The sequence below is a fragment of the Atractosteus spatula genome, chromosome 5 (assembly GCF_055471065.1).
Source record: "Atractosteus spatula isolate fAtrSpa1 chromosome 5, fAtrSpa1.hap1, whole genome shotgun sequence".
Taxonomy (NCBI): Eukaryota; Metazoa; Chordata; class Actinopteri; order Semionotiformes; family Lepisosteidae; genus Atractosteus; species Atractosteus spatula.
In genome coordinates, this window is record NC_142710.1 from 48,498,460 (window position 1) to 48,513,615 (window position 15,156).

The 15,156-nt window shown below is 36.6% G+C and overlaps 1 protein-coding gene across 1 annotated transcript in view; it reads left to right on the forward strand.

The window, feature by feature from the left end:
* Positions 1-15,156, forward strand: part of slc25a26 (solute carrier family 25 member 26) — a 64,645-nt gene that overhangs the window by 39,686 nt on the left and 9,803 nt on the right. Inside the window, exons 6-7 of the mRNA XM_088916122.1 lie at positions 9,080-9,124; positions 13,460-13,529. Coding sequence (XP_088772248.1) covers positions 9,080-9,124; positions 13,460-13,529 — 115 coding nt within the window. The remainder of the gene's footprint in view (positions 1-9,079; positions 9,125-13,459; positions 13,530-15,156) is intronic.

The window sequence follows — 15,156 nt, forward strand, 5'->3', positions numbered from 1 at the left end:
CACTGTAACTTAATATGTTGATATATCAATTATTTCAAAGCCAAAAGCAACTTTATTTTTCCTTTGTTTTTGATGCTTCAGCATTAGTTTTCACCAGGCCTGTTGGAAAGTCTGAAAGAATTTCTTAATGTAAAAGCAGCTGATAAACTTGTAACCTTTAAGATTTGAACCTAGTAGGAGTAATTCAGTTCTCTTTCAAATATTATTTAGACATCTTTTGATCTAAATTTTCTTCTAAAAAGCACATCCTATTCTTGCAACCAAAGGTGAGCTTTAGCTCTGTTCTTTTGGCTTAGGGAGGGTTGTCTGAAGGCAGCATTTGCCAACACGTTTCCTTTTAGCTTCCAAAAGGGCTTAATAAGATAAAACTATTTCCTTATATAAAAAATACAATGTGTTTTTTCGTAAACAGAAACCATTGCATAGCACACTATCCCAAATTGTATAGTGAATATAATGGAGCTGTATGTGTAAGTGCCTTTCTGACTGTACAATTAACAGTCTGGACATGCCTCTTGACAAGATTAGGATAAGCATCAGTATGCATCCAGTGCATTGTGACCTATTAGAGTGATTTGTCAAATTGCAGGCACTGTAGCTAAGAAATTGGGCTTAATTCAAATTTATTTTGACATGTTTTTTTCCTGATGCCAAACATGGTTTAAGGATTTATGACAGCCCATTTTACCACAAGAATACTAATAATCCTCGAAGTAACATTTTACAAAATGGAGAGACAAAAGAAAACCTTTATATATGATAAATGACCTGACAATCAAGTAAAAGAATGTTTCTTTCCGATCTAGATCTTGTTGTGAGAAGTGTCTGCCACAATACAATACAGACTGTTATACATATATCTCAATTCCCCTAATCACTGGTGAAGCAGAGCACAACGCAGTGTTCATGAATGTGAAAGGAAGATTCCTACGATAGCTGGTCAGTCAAATAGAATCTTAATTTGAAACTGCATTCAACAACTTTGAAGTAGAGTGTTAATGGAGCACAGCTATAGTTGTTGAAATCAGGAAAAAATAATGACTCAGAAGATGAAAGCAAAAAATATTGTTTTATTATGGTTGATCATCCTGGTTTGGAAATCATATTTTTAAGAACGTGTCAAAACGGCTCTAAATTAATAATAATAATAGCTAGATGCAGTATATTTTTACCACCACTCTAAGGCTACTAATACATTTCTTCTTATTATTATTATTAAATAAGTCTTAAAGGTCAGTCATGCTGAACTCCAATGTAATATAGGTTTTTGATGCTACAAAACAAGCTGTTCAGATGTCTGAAGTAATGGACTTTTTTCCTTCTCTTTGTGATTTATGATAATGCTATTTATTTGTGGGTGCATGTGTGATTAAATATTTATTGACTTTTCAGTCATAGGCATTTCATAAGAATTCATTCAATTCAGAATAATTGGTTCTGTGCCTCAAATGTATTTGTCTGAGTAGCTTGGCCGGGCATTCCATTTTTTTAAGCCAAACACCTTCTTTTTTCCAAAGTCTGACAGATATTATTTCACTGGACAATTAAATTAAATGAGCCCTACTCTGTGGTTTATCTAGAAAAAGTAAACAATTCCCAGCAGATGCCAATATGTCTAATAAAGCTCTTGAGGAACATTTGTTTAAAGAGCCACTTGGTACAGTGCATGTGGCACTCACCATATAAGGTCAAAAAAGCTAAACAGAGCTTTTAAAGGAACGGTGTGATTTATACAGCTTTTTGGGCAGTGTGTATTTTAAGTCTCTATGACTAAAGCACCTGTTTGGACACAAATTTGCAGTTGATTCTCTTTTAACTTGCTGTTCCCCATAAAGAATTAGACTAATTTGATTTATTTGACACATTTCTAAAAGCAATTAACTTTCATATCATCATAGCAGAATTGTAGGAAATAGTTTCTGGTAGAAGACAACAGTTGATCTTCTGAAACACTGTATTATTAACTGGAGTGCGTGCAAAGAGTAAGCTCTTACTTTTCTTGACATTTCATTCTGTTTTCTTTCAGGCTCTGCTTTGCTTGATTTTTTTTCCTTGCGCTGTTTGTTTTTGTAAAGTACTTAAACATTATTTAAAATGCTGTTTGATTGATTTAACCTAAGAATTCAGGCATGTAAATTTTAAATTAGAGGTGCTGGCAGGCTTGAAGGATCTGTAGATGTGTATGCCTTTTGTTTGGAATAATTTTGCGACATATTTTTCCTTTGATTTTTCGAGGATGACCAAAGTTGTGAAATTTTTTTGTTTAATCATTTCATGGGGGGGGGGGGGTTACAGAATTGAAAACAAGTTTGTCTTGCATTAAATGGTATTTCTGAGTCACAGAATATCTGCTGAAGGTATGCAGTTTGGCAGGAAACAGTCTGCATATGTGGAACAGATTTGCAATTTGCACTTTGCCCACTTTGAATATAAATATGGAAGTCTAGCCTGGAGCGACACAATTCCGTCTGAAGATTTGTGCTTGGGATGACAAAGGCCGTGCTGTCTCTCTGGGTGTCCTGATGTAATGTCGGCACACGGGGACCCATCAGACACACTAATTGATGCTCTGCTTTATTAGGGCCCTTGAAGGTGTGTAAATGTGTGTATGTTGTGTTGTTTTAAACCCCATATTATATTTCATCATCTATTTTTGGTGATTTGTGCTCAGACGATCATTCCACTGTAAACTTTACGGTTGTTGATGACATGTCTAAGAATCTTGTCACAGCATCAGCAGTGAGCGCTTTCTGGTATTGAAAAGATGCCTGGCCTCTGAGCTCAACAGAGATACTTTTGATGCTGTTGTGTTCCATCTTTCTCATTTTTACCAGCTGTCAGTGTAAGCACCCTTGTGGCACGGCTGTAACCGATCATTCTAACAAGCTGGATTTGTCTTCGTTGTTTTGCATTAGGCTTCTCTGCAAGAGCAGTGCTAGAGAGACTGGAATCCTATAAAGGGGCATGGAACAAAACATCGAGTTGATTTTGGTTTTGGGAAATGACCTAGGAGTAACATCAAAATGACGGGAGTCACAGGGGTCTGGAACAAACTGCCTCCATGTCCTGTTGAATCAGGGACTCTTGAAGTACCAGCTCAATGAGATTACTGTAGATACTAGCACATAAAGGAGATATACTGTATGAATTAAAAGTCTTAGTCTCATTTGTGTAATTTGTTTCTGATTTTTTGTGAAGTGATTCTAATGACAGATTTAAAGATTTTGTCTGCCTGCCTGCCTGTTTGTTTCCAACACTAACCCTGCTTACAAAGATAGACATCTCTTTTGAGAGAGCCATTGGAAAAGCTTTGGAGAGTACACAATAACTGAGCTAACCCTGCATCCTCATGGTTTAAGTATTCTGTTTGTGCTGTATAGTTTAATCAGGAGGTTCGCTGACTTTCATTTATTACAACTGTATATAATACCTGCTATCACTTTCAAAATAAAGTCTTGTGAGTAGTTACTATTTTGTCATAATCCCTGTGTGGACTCCTACTACATTATTACTACAAATCTGAACTTCTTCAGCTTTCTGTGTGTCTCTCTGCCGGGAGACGACTATCACTTCATAAATCAAATCTGACCAATAAAAGGTTTGCTCTAACTTTTTTTCATCATCAGGACCTCGTAAAGTACAATTTTTTAACATCTAAAAAAAGACATCTGGTAGCCTGGATTTTGAAAATCTTGCTTCATGTATTAAGAGCCTTGGCTTCTCCTTTGCCTTGTCTGGATAAACAAATGCCTGTGTTCAGTTCAAGTACCACAATAAAGATCTGCACTAGCAAGTTTACATCGAGTTGGACTGTAGCTCATTGAGGGTGTTTTGTTACAGATTCATAAAAACAGAAATATACTTTGTGTTGCACCATGCCCCTAGTGTTGTGTGCAAGGGGCATTTTTCCAACTTAGCCATTCAGTTGTCTTTTCTGTTTTTTAAAAGGGTTTAGTGAATTTGTACTGATGTTGTATCTGAGGTGAGCAGCAGTTTTTTTTTTTATTTTGTTCTGAAAACCCTCAGGGAGACATTGCAAAGGAGCTAAAAGATCATATGCTTTAGTTTTAGTTAAAATTGGAGCAGCTGAGTTCTAATCCTTCTGCGACTTGTTAAAAACATGTCTGGATACACCTGCAAGCACTGCATGACAATTGTTAAGCTTACAAAAGACAAAAAGCATGCATTGGGTGTTCTGTATCAGGTTGGGAAAGATATGAAATGATGTGAGCAATGTTACAAAGTGGCAAAAGATTACTAAGGGCTTTGATTGATTCCAGACTAAAGTTGACACATTTGCAGAGTTCATGAGGAGGACAAATCAACATAACTTAAAGTCTTGTCAGACGTGAAAAGTTTATATCTATTTTTAGTATCACCGAAGCACCATGACAGATCTGATTAATGTCAGGTTTCATGCTGACATGAGTTTTAAGTGTCATCAGCTGTGGCAAGGTGGTGTCATAAAGAGACCAAGAGCTCTGTTTTAAGCCACATGAAGTTGCTGGCACCCTCGAACTAGGCTCTGGTCTTGTTTTACATGGATCTCTGTGGGAGAATTCACAGAGATAATTACCTGTGGACATTATGTGAAGATCTTGCTTCTCATTCCACTAGTTACATTTAGGAGGATTCCAGAGGGGAGAGCCTCAGTTTACATCTTGATCCAGTAGAAGCAGGACAAAATCAGGGCACCAGAGAAGCTGCAAAAGACATGAAAGTCTATATATTCAATTAATTAGTTATACATAAAAATTAATTATTTTTTCAAGTATTATTCTGTAAGATGGTATAAATGGTATCAAAAGCAGCACAAGAATATATTAAAAATGAGTCCATAATCAGCCCAAACTATGTATTTATTTCTTTAGGAAAGAAATATCTTTTCATTATAAGATACATATATCTTATAATGAGTGAAAAAGGACATCCAAAGAGATGGACATCTTTGAGATTTCCAGGGGAAATATGGAAAGCAGAAATGTGTATTTGAGAGATTTAGAAAGAATTAAGTTCATTCAGAGTTGGAGGAAGGTGAGAAGGTGTGAGAAGGATTTGGTTTCTGATGTCTTTCTGTGAATGGCTATGGATGTTTAATAGAACTGTGGACAAGTAGCCTTTGTGTAAATTAGATAGTTTTATTAGATGGCTTTATTCATGGATCAGGAAAAAGAGTTCCAGTGGAAGCATCATCCTGCAAATTGGGGGTTTGTTTGATGGCCTTGGGAATAGAAAGGGTGATGGAGTGAAAGTGAAAGCACCATTGGAATGTGGTTCTGGGAATGGGAATTTCTTGTGAGGTTGTCAGTGCAAGGGCTGTCAGTGCAGTATTAAGGATCCCCCCTTAATACTGCATTTTAATTAAAACATGCATTTTAATAGTTTGATTGTGGAAATTAGTCTCTTCAGCGCATAGTCTGAGATACAATGGGAAAGGAAGAGAGTTGTTGTTATGTTTGGGATGGAAGGATCTACTGTATCAAGAAGAGAGAGAAAATAAATAAAAATAACTTCATTTGCTTGAATACGAGGTTGCCATAGAGTCTGCTAAATCCAGCTACTTCTCTCACATCACAGAGGGCAGTCGTAGCAAGCCTAGACACCTGTTCTCCACCATCAACAGATTGCTAAAGACAGACTGCCCCACAACATTACCTGCCTCATCCCAACTGTGCAACCATTCTATTTACAATGCATGTTGCTTTCACACCTCTTCTGTGTTTGTCTAGTTTTGCTGGTTTCCTTCTCTCTAACTTCTCCCTACTTAATGCCCTAGTAAATTGGTAAATTGAAATCTACCACCTCCTATTAGATCCCCTTCCCCCTGTTTTATTCCTTTTGTTTCTCTGCTGTCTGCCCTATTGTCCTCAACATAATAAATGGTACCAACAGCCTTCAAAACTGCTGCAGTTACCCCTGTGCCTAAAAAAATAACTATTTTTCACCCTCTAGCTAACCTGTGCATTTATTTTTTCTCTCTCTGTAAAGCACTTTGAGGAGGCACTTTTAAAGGTGCTGTATAAAATAAAATGTCTTATTATTGTTATTTATTATTGTAAAGGAAGTTGTTTGAATTTAGTTCCAGAAAAGGAAGACTGGTGGAGGATACATTAACAGTGGATTAGATAGATGGCTGAAATTGCTGTAGCTCATTGTTAGAGCAGGTGGCAGCACCAACACAGACATTAGTATATTGCTAGACAGTTTTGGAATGAAGCCAGTATAGAAGAAGAAGCAAGATGTTAGCATAATTTGGTCCCATCCAGGTACCCATGGTGACTCTGCTGACCTGGTAGTAGAAAAGATTAGTGAAAGAAAATGCATTCAGCATGGGAATTGAACCAGTCGTATAAGTATGAGGGTTGGGGGATCCAGCCCTGCACATTTGTTAAGTGTGTGTTTGAGAGCTGTGAGGCTGTTGTCATGGCAAATGATGTTGTATAGGGATGTGATATCTATGGTAAAGATTAAAACATTCTTTACACAAAAATTGGAAGCTGTCAAAATCATTGTTAGTATATGTAACATATGAAGGAAGATTCTCAGCAAATGGTATCATCAAGCTGTCAGTGTGTTTCGGATATTGATGCTTGAAGGTTGCTTTAATGGGCTTCACCTTGAAAGAAAAAGAAAGATTGAAGGCTGAAAACATAGTTTGTATTTTTAAGATTAGCTATGCGATAGTTGAGTTTGATTTTATATTTCCCCAAAATCCTAGTTCGGTGCCTTCCCTGACGCAGTTCAGTTCAGGGGCTGGCACAAGTGACCCGGTTTGACCTTTCTGGTGATGAAGAAGGAGAGGCTCTTGCTGGTGGAGATGACACGCTTCCTCAGAGAATTCAGCTTGTCAGCTCCCTGTACTGCAGTGACATTGATTTCTCCTCACTGCTGTATCCTGCCAGGGCAGATAACAAACATGCTGTGGCAGGTGTCAGTCAAGATCTGTGTGGTTTGGAGGCCTAAATAAAAGAGTCACCTCATTTATTAATCATCACTCACAAGAGTACAGGAAAAATTATATGAACAGGACTGTACAATACACTTGGATTATTCCATTGTAAACTATTATTTTATTTTTCTTTGAAATTGCTGTGTTCCATGGCATCCTATGTTCTGTGTTCTGTACTCTGTAAGTCTGTTGTTTTTGTGTGTCTGTATGTCTTCATTTTGGTCAGCAGTATAACACTGGAAGCACTTTTTTCAGGAATTGTATACTAAATGTCCTTCAGACCATTCCAAAATGCTGTTCAGTGTGTGAGACTAGTGCTACTTTTTTCTGAGTGCTTAATTCCATATGACCATGAAAACATTTTTGTATGAAACATCCTGGAACAAATGGGTTTGTAATCATTTAAATCTTGTGTACAACTCGCAAATCCATTTCATTTTCAAAGCCATACTTTGACCAATGAAACAGGCTTGATATCGTATCTTTTCATGGTTATGGAGCTTCTGAGAACAGGCATTATGGGGGTAATTATCTGCTTTTTGACATTGTGAAACAGTACGACCAAATTACCATTAATTTATCTCATCATAGATAAAGACTTCTGCTTGCCTTTAAATATGCCTTAAATGGTGTTTCTTTCAAGAATATTTGTATATAATCAATTAGGTTATATGACAAGTTAAAGACTCAAAGACTTATTTTTTATGCTTTCAAAGTCATTTTCTCTGCTTTATTAAAAAAAACAGAAGCCCGATTTGGCTGGATTTTTATTTTTTATGATTTTTATTAGTTCTGAAATAATTTTAAATAGAACCAGAACAGTATAACGCAGGAACACCCTTTTTCCCCACCATGCCATCAGTAGTAGCCCCTCTAAACATCAACCCCAAAAATCTCAAAGTACAATTGTTAAGTACAATGTGTGCAAACAGAAGTTGTACCCTTCATTTGCAGCACCCTAATAATCTACTGTCCTACCCCTAACAGCATAGATCCAAGATGCAGTAAGCTCCTTATGAATGATCCAGTGAATCCTGAGGTTCTTAACAGAACGAATGCCTTTTTTAGTTAATGAGAGACCAACCAACCAAATCGGTTTCTTTCACTATGAGTATCTGGCAAAAGTGCCAAGGGAGAGCAAGAAATATGCTTATTAGAATTGTGGACAAAGAAGAATAAACCTGTTTCCAAATCTTAACCATGTCTGCACATTACTAAAAATGTATAAAATGGTCTCCACTGTGGCTCCTAGACAAAGCATACACAAGACACTAAGACGCTGATGATGGCATTAGAAAGTGTACCTAAACGAACCCTAAAAACGGCTAAGGATTTGTAAGAATCGTTTAACAGAAAAGCACAACAAAGCCAGGTACTTTGTCCTGCCCTTGAAGTCCAGCAGAATATGCACTGGAAGTAGAATCGGTAGAACATCAACATCTGGTGGAAAAAAAAGAAGAGTCAGAAAGATCTATCGTGTTTGCAAGTGTTGGACAAAACAAGGCCACACTGAAAAGAAAAAATCAGATAATGTGAATTATAGCTCTAAATTAAAGATGCTAACATGGAAAACAATTTTTAGAATTTAATGCAATTCAAGTTTTAATGACCTACAAAAAACTGAATGGTGAAAAAGAAAATAAAATTCTTCAGTCTGCAGAATTTCAGCACATACTGTATGTAAAAGATAATGTGAGCATGTTAGATATATATTCAAAAACCGTGCTGCTTTTTTTTCTTTGGTATAGTCCAAACTCTTTGTGCTAGTGTACATCACTAACACAGACTCCACAGCAGGTGTGAAAGAAAGTTTACAGTAAATATAATCACTCAGTAGCAACTGAGTCTGGCCTCTGGAAACCGGGTGTCAACACACCTGCATTCTCAAGTGTTAAAAATCCCCTGAGGGCACAACAGCTTCTCTTCTCTCCGTGCAGGAGGAATCCCTGTTTGTTTCATACACCTGGTGCATAGACTTGCGTTACCTTATTGCTCTTTTATGATATTTCTATAATCTTACCATATATTGTTAACAAAATAACTGACTTTAGTCATTTTTGTTTTCGTTGTTAACCCTTGTGTATCATTTTTGTTTTCATTGTTAACCCTTTCACCTGTTTCAACTTTCAGATTCCCTTCTCACTTGTGCAGTTTCCTTTATGGGAGTATTTGAAGGTATGTACTTTCCCCCTGGTGTTGACAGCCATAGTTTAGGATTAATCAATAATAAGACTGGTTACATGCTACTACAGTTGTGGCTGAAGCAATATTTTATCTTGGCTTTCCTCTTGGGATAAACGTCTAACTTTATATCCTCAATTATGGTTATCTCAGATGTTATTAAACAGAGCTATTGTCATTTGGCCTATGATGTAGAAAAATTTATATCTCTAAGATGTCTGCTCTTTCAAACATAAAAGTGATTTTAGTGTAACGTTCGTAGCCGTGATGTCCTGGGTAACCAGTAAGAACTCTAAATTCCATTAGCATAACGGCTTAATTTTTGTTCAGCAGAAAAGGACAATGTAGCAGACAGCCGCGAGGGAGACATTGCCCGCTCTCAGTGAAATAATAACTGTCATTCAGTTCATGTTTCACACTTTCAAAGACATTCCTTCTGCCATCTGCATGTTGATGCTTCGTCATTTTGTGTACAATACTGGAATTCGAAACTTTAGTCTTGATCACAATTGCAGATCTGAAACATTTGAAATTATACTTTGCTAAAAAAACAACTAAATAAATGTTTTACAAAAAAGTGGAAAAAAGTTTGCCAGAACCTGAAACAACAAAATCTGATCCTTTGTAGTTCCATGAAGTTAAATTTGCGTTTCACCTGTCCAAATATTTAGTCAATTCACTTTGACGTTTTGAGTCTGATTAAGTGAAAAATTGAGTCTTCCGCATTGTGTTTGTTTTGGACAATATCAGAAGACACAATCTTGCTGTTTTTCAGTTAAATTAGTCACAGATCTTCCGAAGCCTGAGGGGCCACTGTCTGCTCTCCCTGCTTTTGAGGGTGAACCTGAAGTTGTTCAACAGTGTTAGTGAATAAAGAAGGCAAACTTACTGCTTAAATCACTGTACATTGATACAATATGAACTCCATGCTGTGGCACAAATATTATGTAACAAGGAAATGTGTATATTGGTAGTGGAGCATCGGCTAACCAGCATACCAACACAACACTAAAATAGAAATGAAAAAATGAGAAATTGATGTAGTTTAGACCCAACTGGGATGCTACCTTTTAATGTCCATTCCCTGTAACAAAACAAAAACATTGTTTCAGCAATGCTTTATGTGTCACTGACACCAAGTCCCCGAGAGTCAGAATGAAAGGCTTTAAAATGAACCTGATTGTTTAGTAAAATCTTAATGCCCTGGTCTGCTATGGGTTTATTGTTATTGGTATTGGTTGGGTTGGCTTGCTTCACCACAATTCTGTGGAATTGATGCCCATTTTCAGGAGATTCCTGCAAAAGTGAAGTGGTAGCTGTTTGGTATTAAGGGTTGCAGGTCTTATGGTTTAAATAGGTCAAGCCAAGCAGTTTCCGTGTCCCACACACTCTGAATATAGTTGATTCATCAAAGTCCATGCTGTGTGGCATTTTAATTGGAAGAATCAACATCTGCTCAGAGTAGGGTTTTTTTTTCCTGTTTGGATTTTTTTTTCTTTTTACAGCCACTAGCCTGCTAAACAGCCACAGAACAGCTGTTTATTTGGTGGAGACAAACCTCTGATGTCATGGTCATGAAGGAACAATGATAATTATTCTATTTTCTTATATATGTGTACCTCACACATTAAAGCTGTCACTTCTTTATTAAGAGAGAAATCCTTATGAGCCTCAAATAAATAAATAAATTAATTAATATTTTGAAACCTGCAGTGGAAGGTCATTATTCCACACAAAACAGATAATACAGAAAAATAAAGGCACCCTGTTTCTTTTCTTTATTACTCAGTTCCTTTTAGAATGCCTGCTGCCTCATGCTAGGATGAATGTTTAGTAAACATGGAATTGTTATAGATTGCAAATTGACATTGACAAACTCTGGACCCAGAGTTTGGCTGGAGCGTGGATGGGGACCCTGTCCCTATACACCAACAATAACTCTAAAAATGTTTCCTATTGCTCATTTTCCTTTTAGAGTCCTTTTCCTCTGTTCCTCTGTCCTTTTCAGTCCCCTCTGTTGACCCTGTCTTTATCCTTTTGGATTTTATATAACAGCATCAAATCTCTTCTTAACACTGTATATGTTATTATACACAGGCATGATTTAGTTTTCTTAACAAATTTGTATATGACAATCACGGTCACCTAAGACGAGGAATCACTCTTGCTGATCTTTTTTTAACTCTGTCTAAGGCTATAGCATATTTTTTTTTGTTATAGAGACCAAACCTGAACAAAATATTCTAAGTGAGATCTTATCGAACCTCTGTAAAGCTTGAGGATAGGTTCTCCTGATTTAATATTCATGTCTTTTGCTATATATCTAAGGTTTCTGTTTGCTTATCTTATTCTTTCACTACATTACTTTGAAGAAGACAAATAAATAATCTACATCAATTCCCAGGGAAGTAAAATCTCTGTTATTGTGCTGTAATCTAGATTATAGCCTGCAGATGATTCTTTTAATGATCGCCACAAATGTTTTGTTACGGTTGTCCGGAGTTTTCCGGTTTTCGGAATCTCATTCATGTTTCCCTTTTTAAAGTTATTTTGAAAAGATACCCCCCCCCCATCTCCAGCTCTGTGGCCTGCTGCAGGTGCTAACCAGAAAGAGTTAAAACAGGGGTCAAAGAGCAGGGAAGTTGAACAGAGCTCAGGCTGTGCAAGTTTCCATGCACCACAGCCAGCGGATTTACTTCCAATTTGTTATTCATAAGGGAAGAGCGAGAGACTGGGATGGCTCTCTGCGACGGCATCCTTTGAAGTAGAAAACAAAGTCTCCCATTCAATCTGCAAGTTAATGGAATACACATGACACATCTTGGCACTTAGCAGAGCCCTTCCACTGCACATGCTGGTGAAGGGTGTGTGTCTGCATGGTGGTGGGGGGAAGTGCCCCTTTAAAAAAATATATCTAATTATTTCATGCTGTTCTTCAAATGGCATTCCTTAAAGCAATCAAGCATCTATTATTTGGGCCAGCTGAACAATTGTAATTCTTTTCCAAAGAGGATCACTAATTATTTGAAATATGTACCTTTCAGCGGGCGCCATGTAATGGAGAAATTAAAATGTTTGCAGAATTTCGCATGTCCAAAAAATTTCATTTGAAATCATTCTCTTTTTCTATTAGATGTTTGTTTAGTGTACACTTGGAGCTTGGATGAGAATGAAAAGACGGGGTTATCAGGGCAAATGAGGCAGTTCACAAAGAATAAATACAGAGGTCCACATCCATTCCCAGTGCACACAAACCTTTTTTTAGAAAATACTCTTCATGGTTTATGTTCTTGAGTATTTAAATTCCTCACTATTTAGATAAGTAAGAATGGGTTTTTAGAACTTTGTCAGTGCAAACCTTTTCAGTGAAACCTTGTGTACCTTTTCCATTAATTAATTCATTTAATTAATGAACATCCAGAACATTTCAAGATAGGTTCTCTCTCTTTAATAAATCATTGATCTGATATCACCTGCTTCATTGCTATCCATGAGTAAATCTAAATGATTTCAAAAGGTCTGTGAAGTTAATTATTAAATAATTTCTAACAGGCCACTTCACAATAATTTTTCTCCAGTGCTCCATTTAGATATCTTTAAATTGACATCAATATAGTTAAGTAAAGACCAAAGAATAACTGCCACGTTGACAAATCTCACTTAGCTCAAATCAAGTTTATCTAATAATACAATTACCCATCTAATGCTCATCAATAATTTGTTTCTTCTTTAAATAATGAATATAGTTTAAGTTGTCCGATCAAATGTCCATCAGGCCAAGAAAGACATAACTTCATTGGATAATTCATACCTATTAAATTTACTTGTGATTGTGATACAGACTATAAGAAGGGTATTAAATCCAGTTCGTCTTATTCTGTGCTTCACACTTTCAGCACAACAGAAGCTGTTGACAACCCTCAGAGAGACTGAAAGCTCAACAAAAAAGCGACATTTCTAGCAAAATAGTAAATTCAAATATTTTATTCATTTGCATTATTGCTAAGATATTTCTGATACTTGATTTAAATGTTTAAATTGTTAATCCTCGCAAATGACAAAATCTGAGCAAATCAACAGATTTTCTTTACATATATTGTACTTTTTCCACTGAACTTCAGAATTTCCGACCTTTTTGCAGCATTCCAGTTGCTTGTTTTAGTGTCCTGTGAAGATTGCTTGGGAAAGTGAGCTCATTACATCACATTGAAAAAAGACACAAAAATAGAAATTCACTTGGGTTCCCATCCTTAGGAGCTGACCCAGTGGGGTTTCTGGTGCTTTTACATGCAACTAATAACTTAATTTCCCTTTTTTCCTTCACTACAGAGCCTTTGGTCATGGAAGCAAGGTCATGTGCTGTATCCTTGGCAGTCTGCGCTATGTGGAGCTTTTGCAGGTGCAAGGGATTATGTTATCCTGGGAAATGCTAAGGGAGGGGAGACAATCCAGAAATATATAAAGTGTACTAAAGCAGCATTCCTGACAAATTCCACAAAGGTAGATGCAGTTGCAACAGATTTTTTTTTCCTAGTTGGGGAATACCAGACCGTTAAAACCTATCAAATAAAGGACACTTGCTTGAAAAGGTTGACTTGCTTACTTCTTCCCCCTGCTTGAATTCTGTCAGTTTAGAAAAGAAGTGTGTTGGACTAGGCTCACACATCCTTGCAGTAGATGATTGCAAATATTTTCTAGCAGAAGGAGGCCTGTTCTGGGTGCTAGGCCACACAGCTGCCTGACCTAAAGTGCTCTTCTGGGACTTGAAGTGATTTCAGCAAGAGCCCATAATTCACAGCTCATGTGACAGCCAAGACAGAGAAAACAGATTAATTGTTGTCGGGTGGATGGGGATATTGACGGAACACCCTCAGGCCAGTGGGCTGCCATTTTCAGCTTCAAGATGGCTCCAGGCCATCTCCACCTGGTATGTCTATTCCCAAGGATGGGAAGGGACTGAAACAGCTAGAATTTAAAGAGACATCTTCTGGGTGCTTATATCACTTCATCCAGTTAAATGTTTATTTAAAATGTTAAATTACCTTATTAAAGGGAAAGTTTGAAAACATAATCATTTCTTTATCACCTTTTAAATATTTTTGCATGTGTTAAAATTAAAACGAAGCATGCGTAATCTTGGTTTTTCCACAAAACAAATGAGCACTGATTAATTGGAAGAAAAAAAAGACAAACTGTATTCCACAGTGTGAGCACTTACAAAGCTGTCAAATTAATAGTTGAAGAGGGTACTGAAGAGTACTTTTTTTTACACAATCTACCTGGATTGTGTTATATTGTTACAGTAAGTTATGGCAATTAGAAGTGGGAACAGTATGAATTAATTAGAGATTGTTACTGGGCTGATACGGAGACCACACTTGTGTTACAAAAATCACTTTTCATTTTTTTTATTTTATTATTTTACTTTTTTTCTTAAATTGCAGAAACATACGGCACATTTTTGGGAGTTTTGCCTAGAGAGCAGAGCCCTGCAGTGCTCAGAGGCTGTGTGCTATTATCTAAGCAGTACAGGCCAGCCTAAATGGAGAGACAGGAGCCAGTAAACAGCAGGTGTTTCAGACAAGAGGGTTATATAGTACAGGCAGCTTAGAAGATATTTTGTTAAGACAGAAAACTAATACAAACATATATGTGAATAAGATCCCAGAATAGGACACTCTGAGCTAGAGCCAGGTTTTTAAATTGCCTTTAAAGGAAGGAAATTTCACACCTTCCCTAAATTTAATGTATTATGCTTAATTTAAATGCAACATTAAGTCAGTTACTATAATTAATTAATTATAATCAAATTTCACGTTATATGTCTTGTTCTGCATCCTATTCTAATCTGTACAATTTTTTTCAAATCTGATTAAAGAAAATTTAATATGAGACATCTATGCAGATCTTGCATTTTTCTGTTTATCAGCAGTTATTTTTTCCATTTAATTAGATTTAGTTGATCTACAAGTTAAATTAGACATTTATTAAGGGCAGGTGTTTGGGGGACCTAAGAAAACACTATT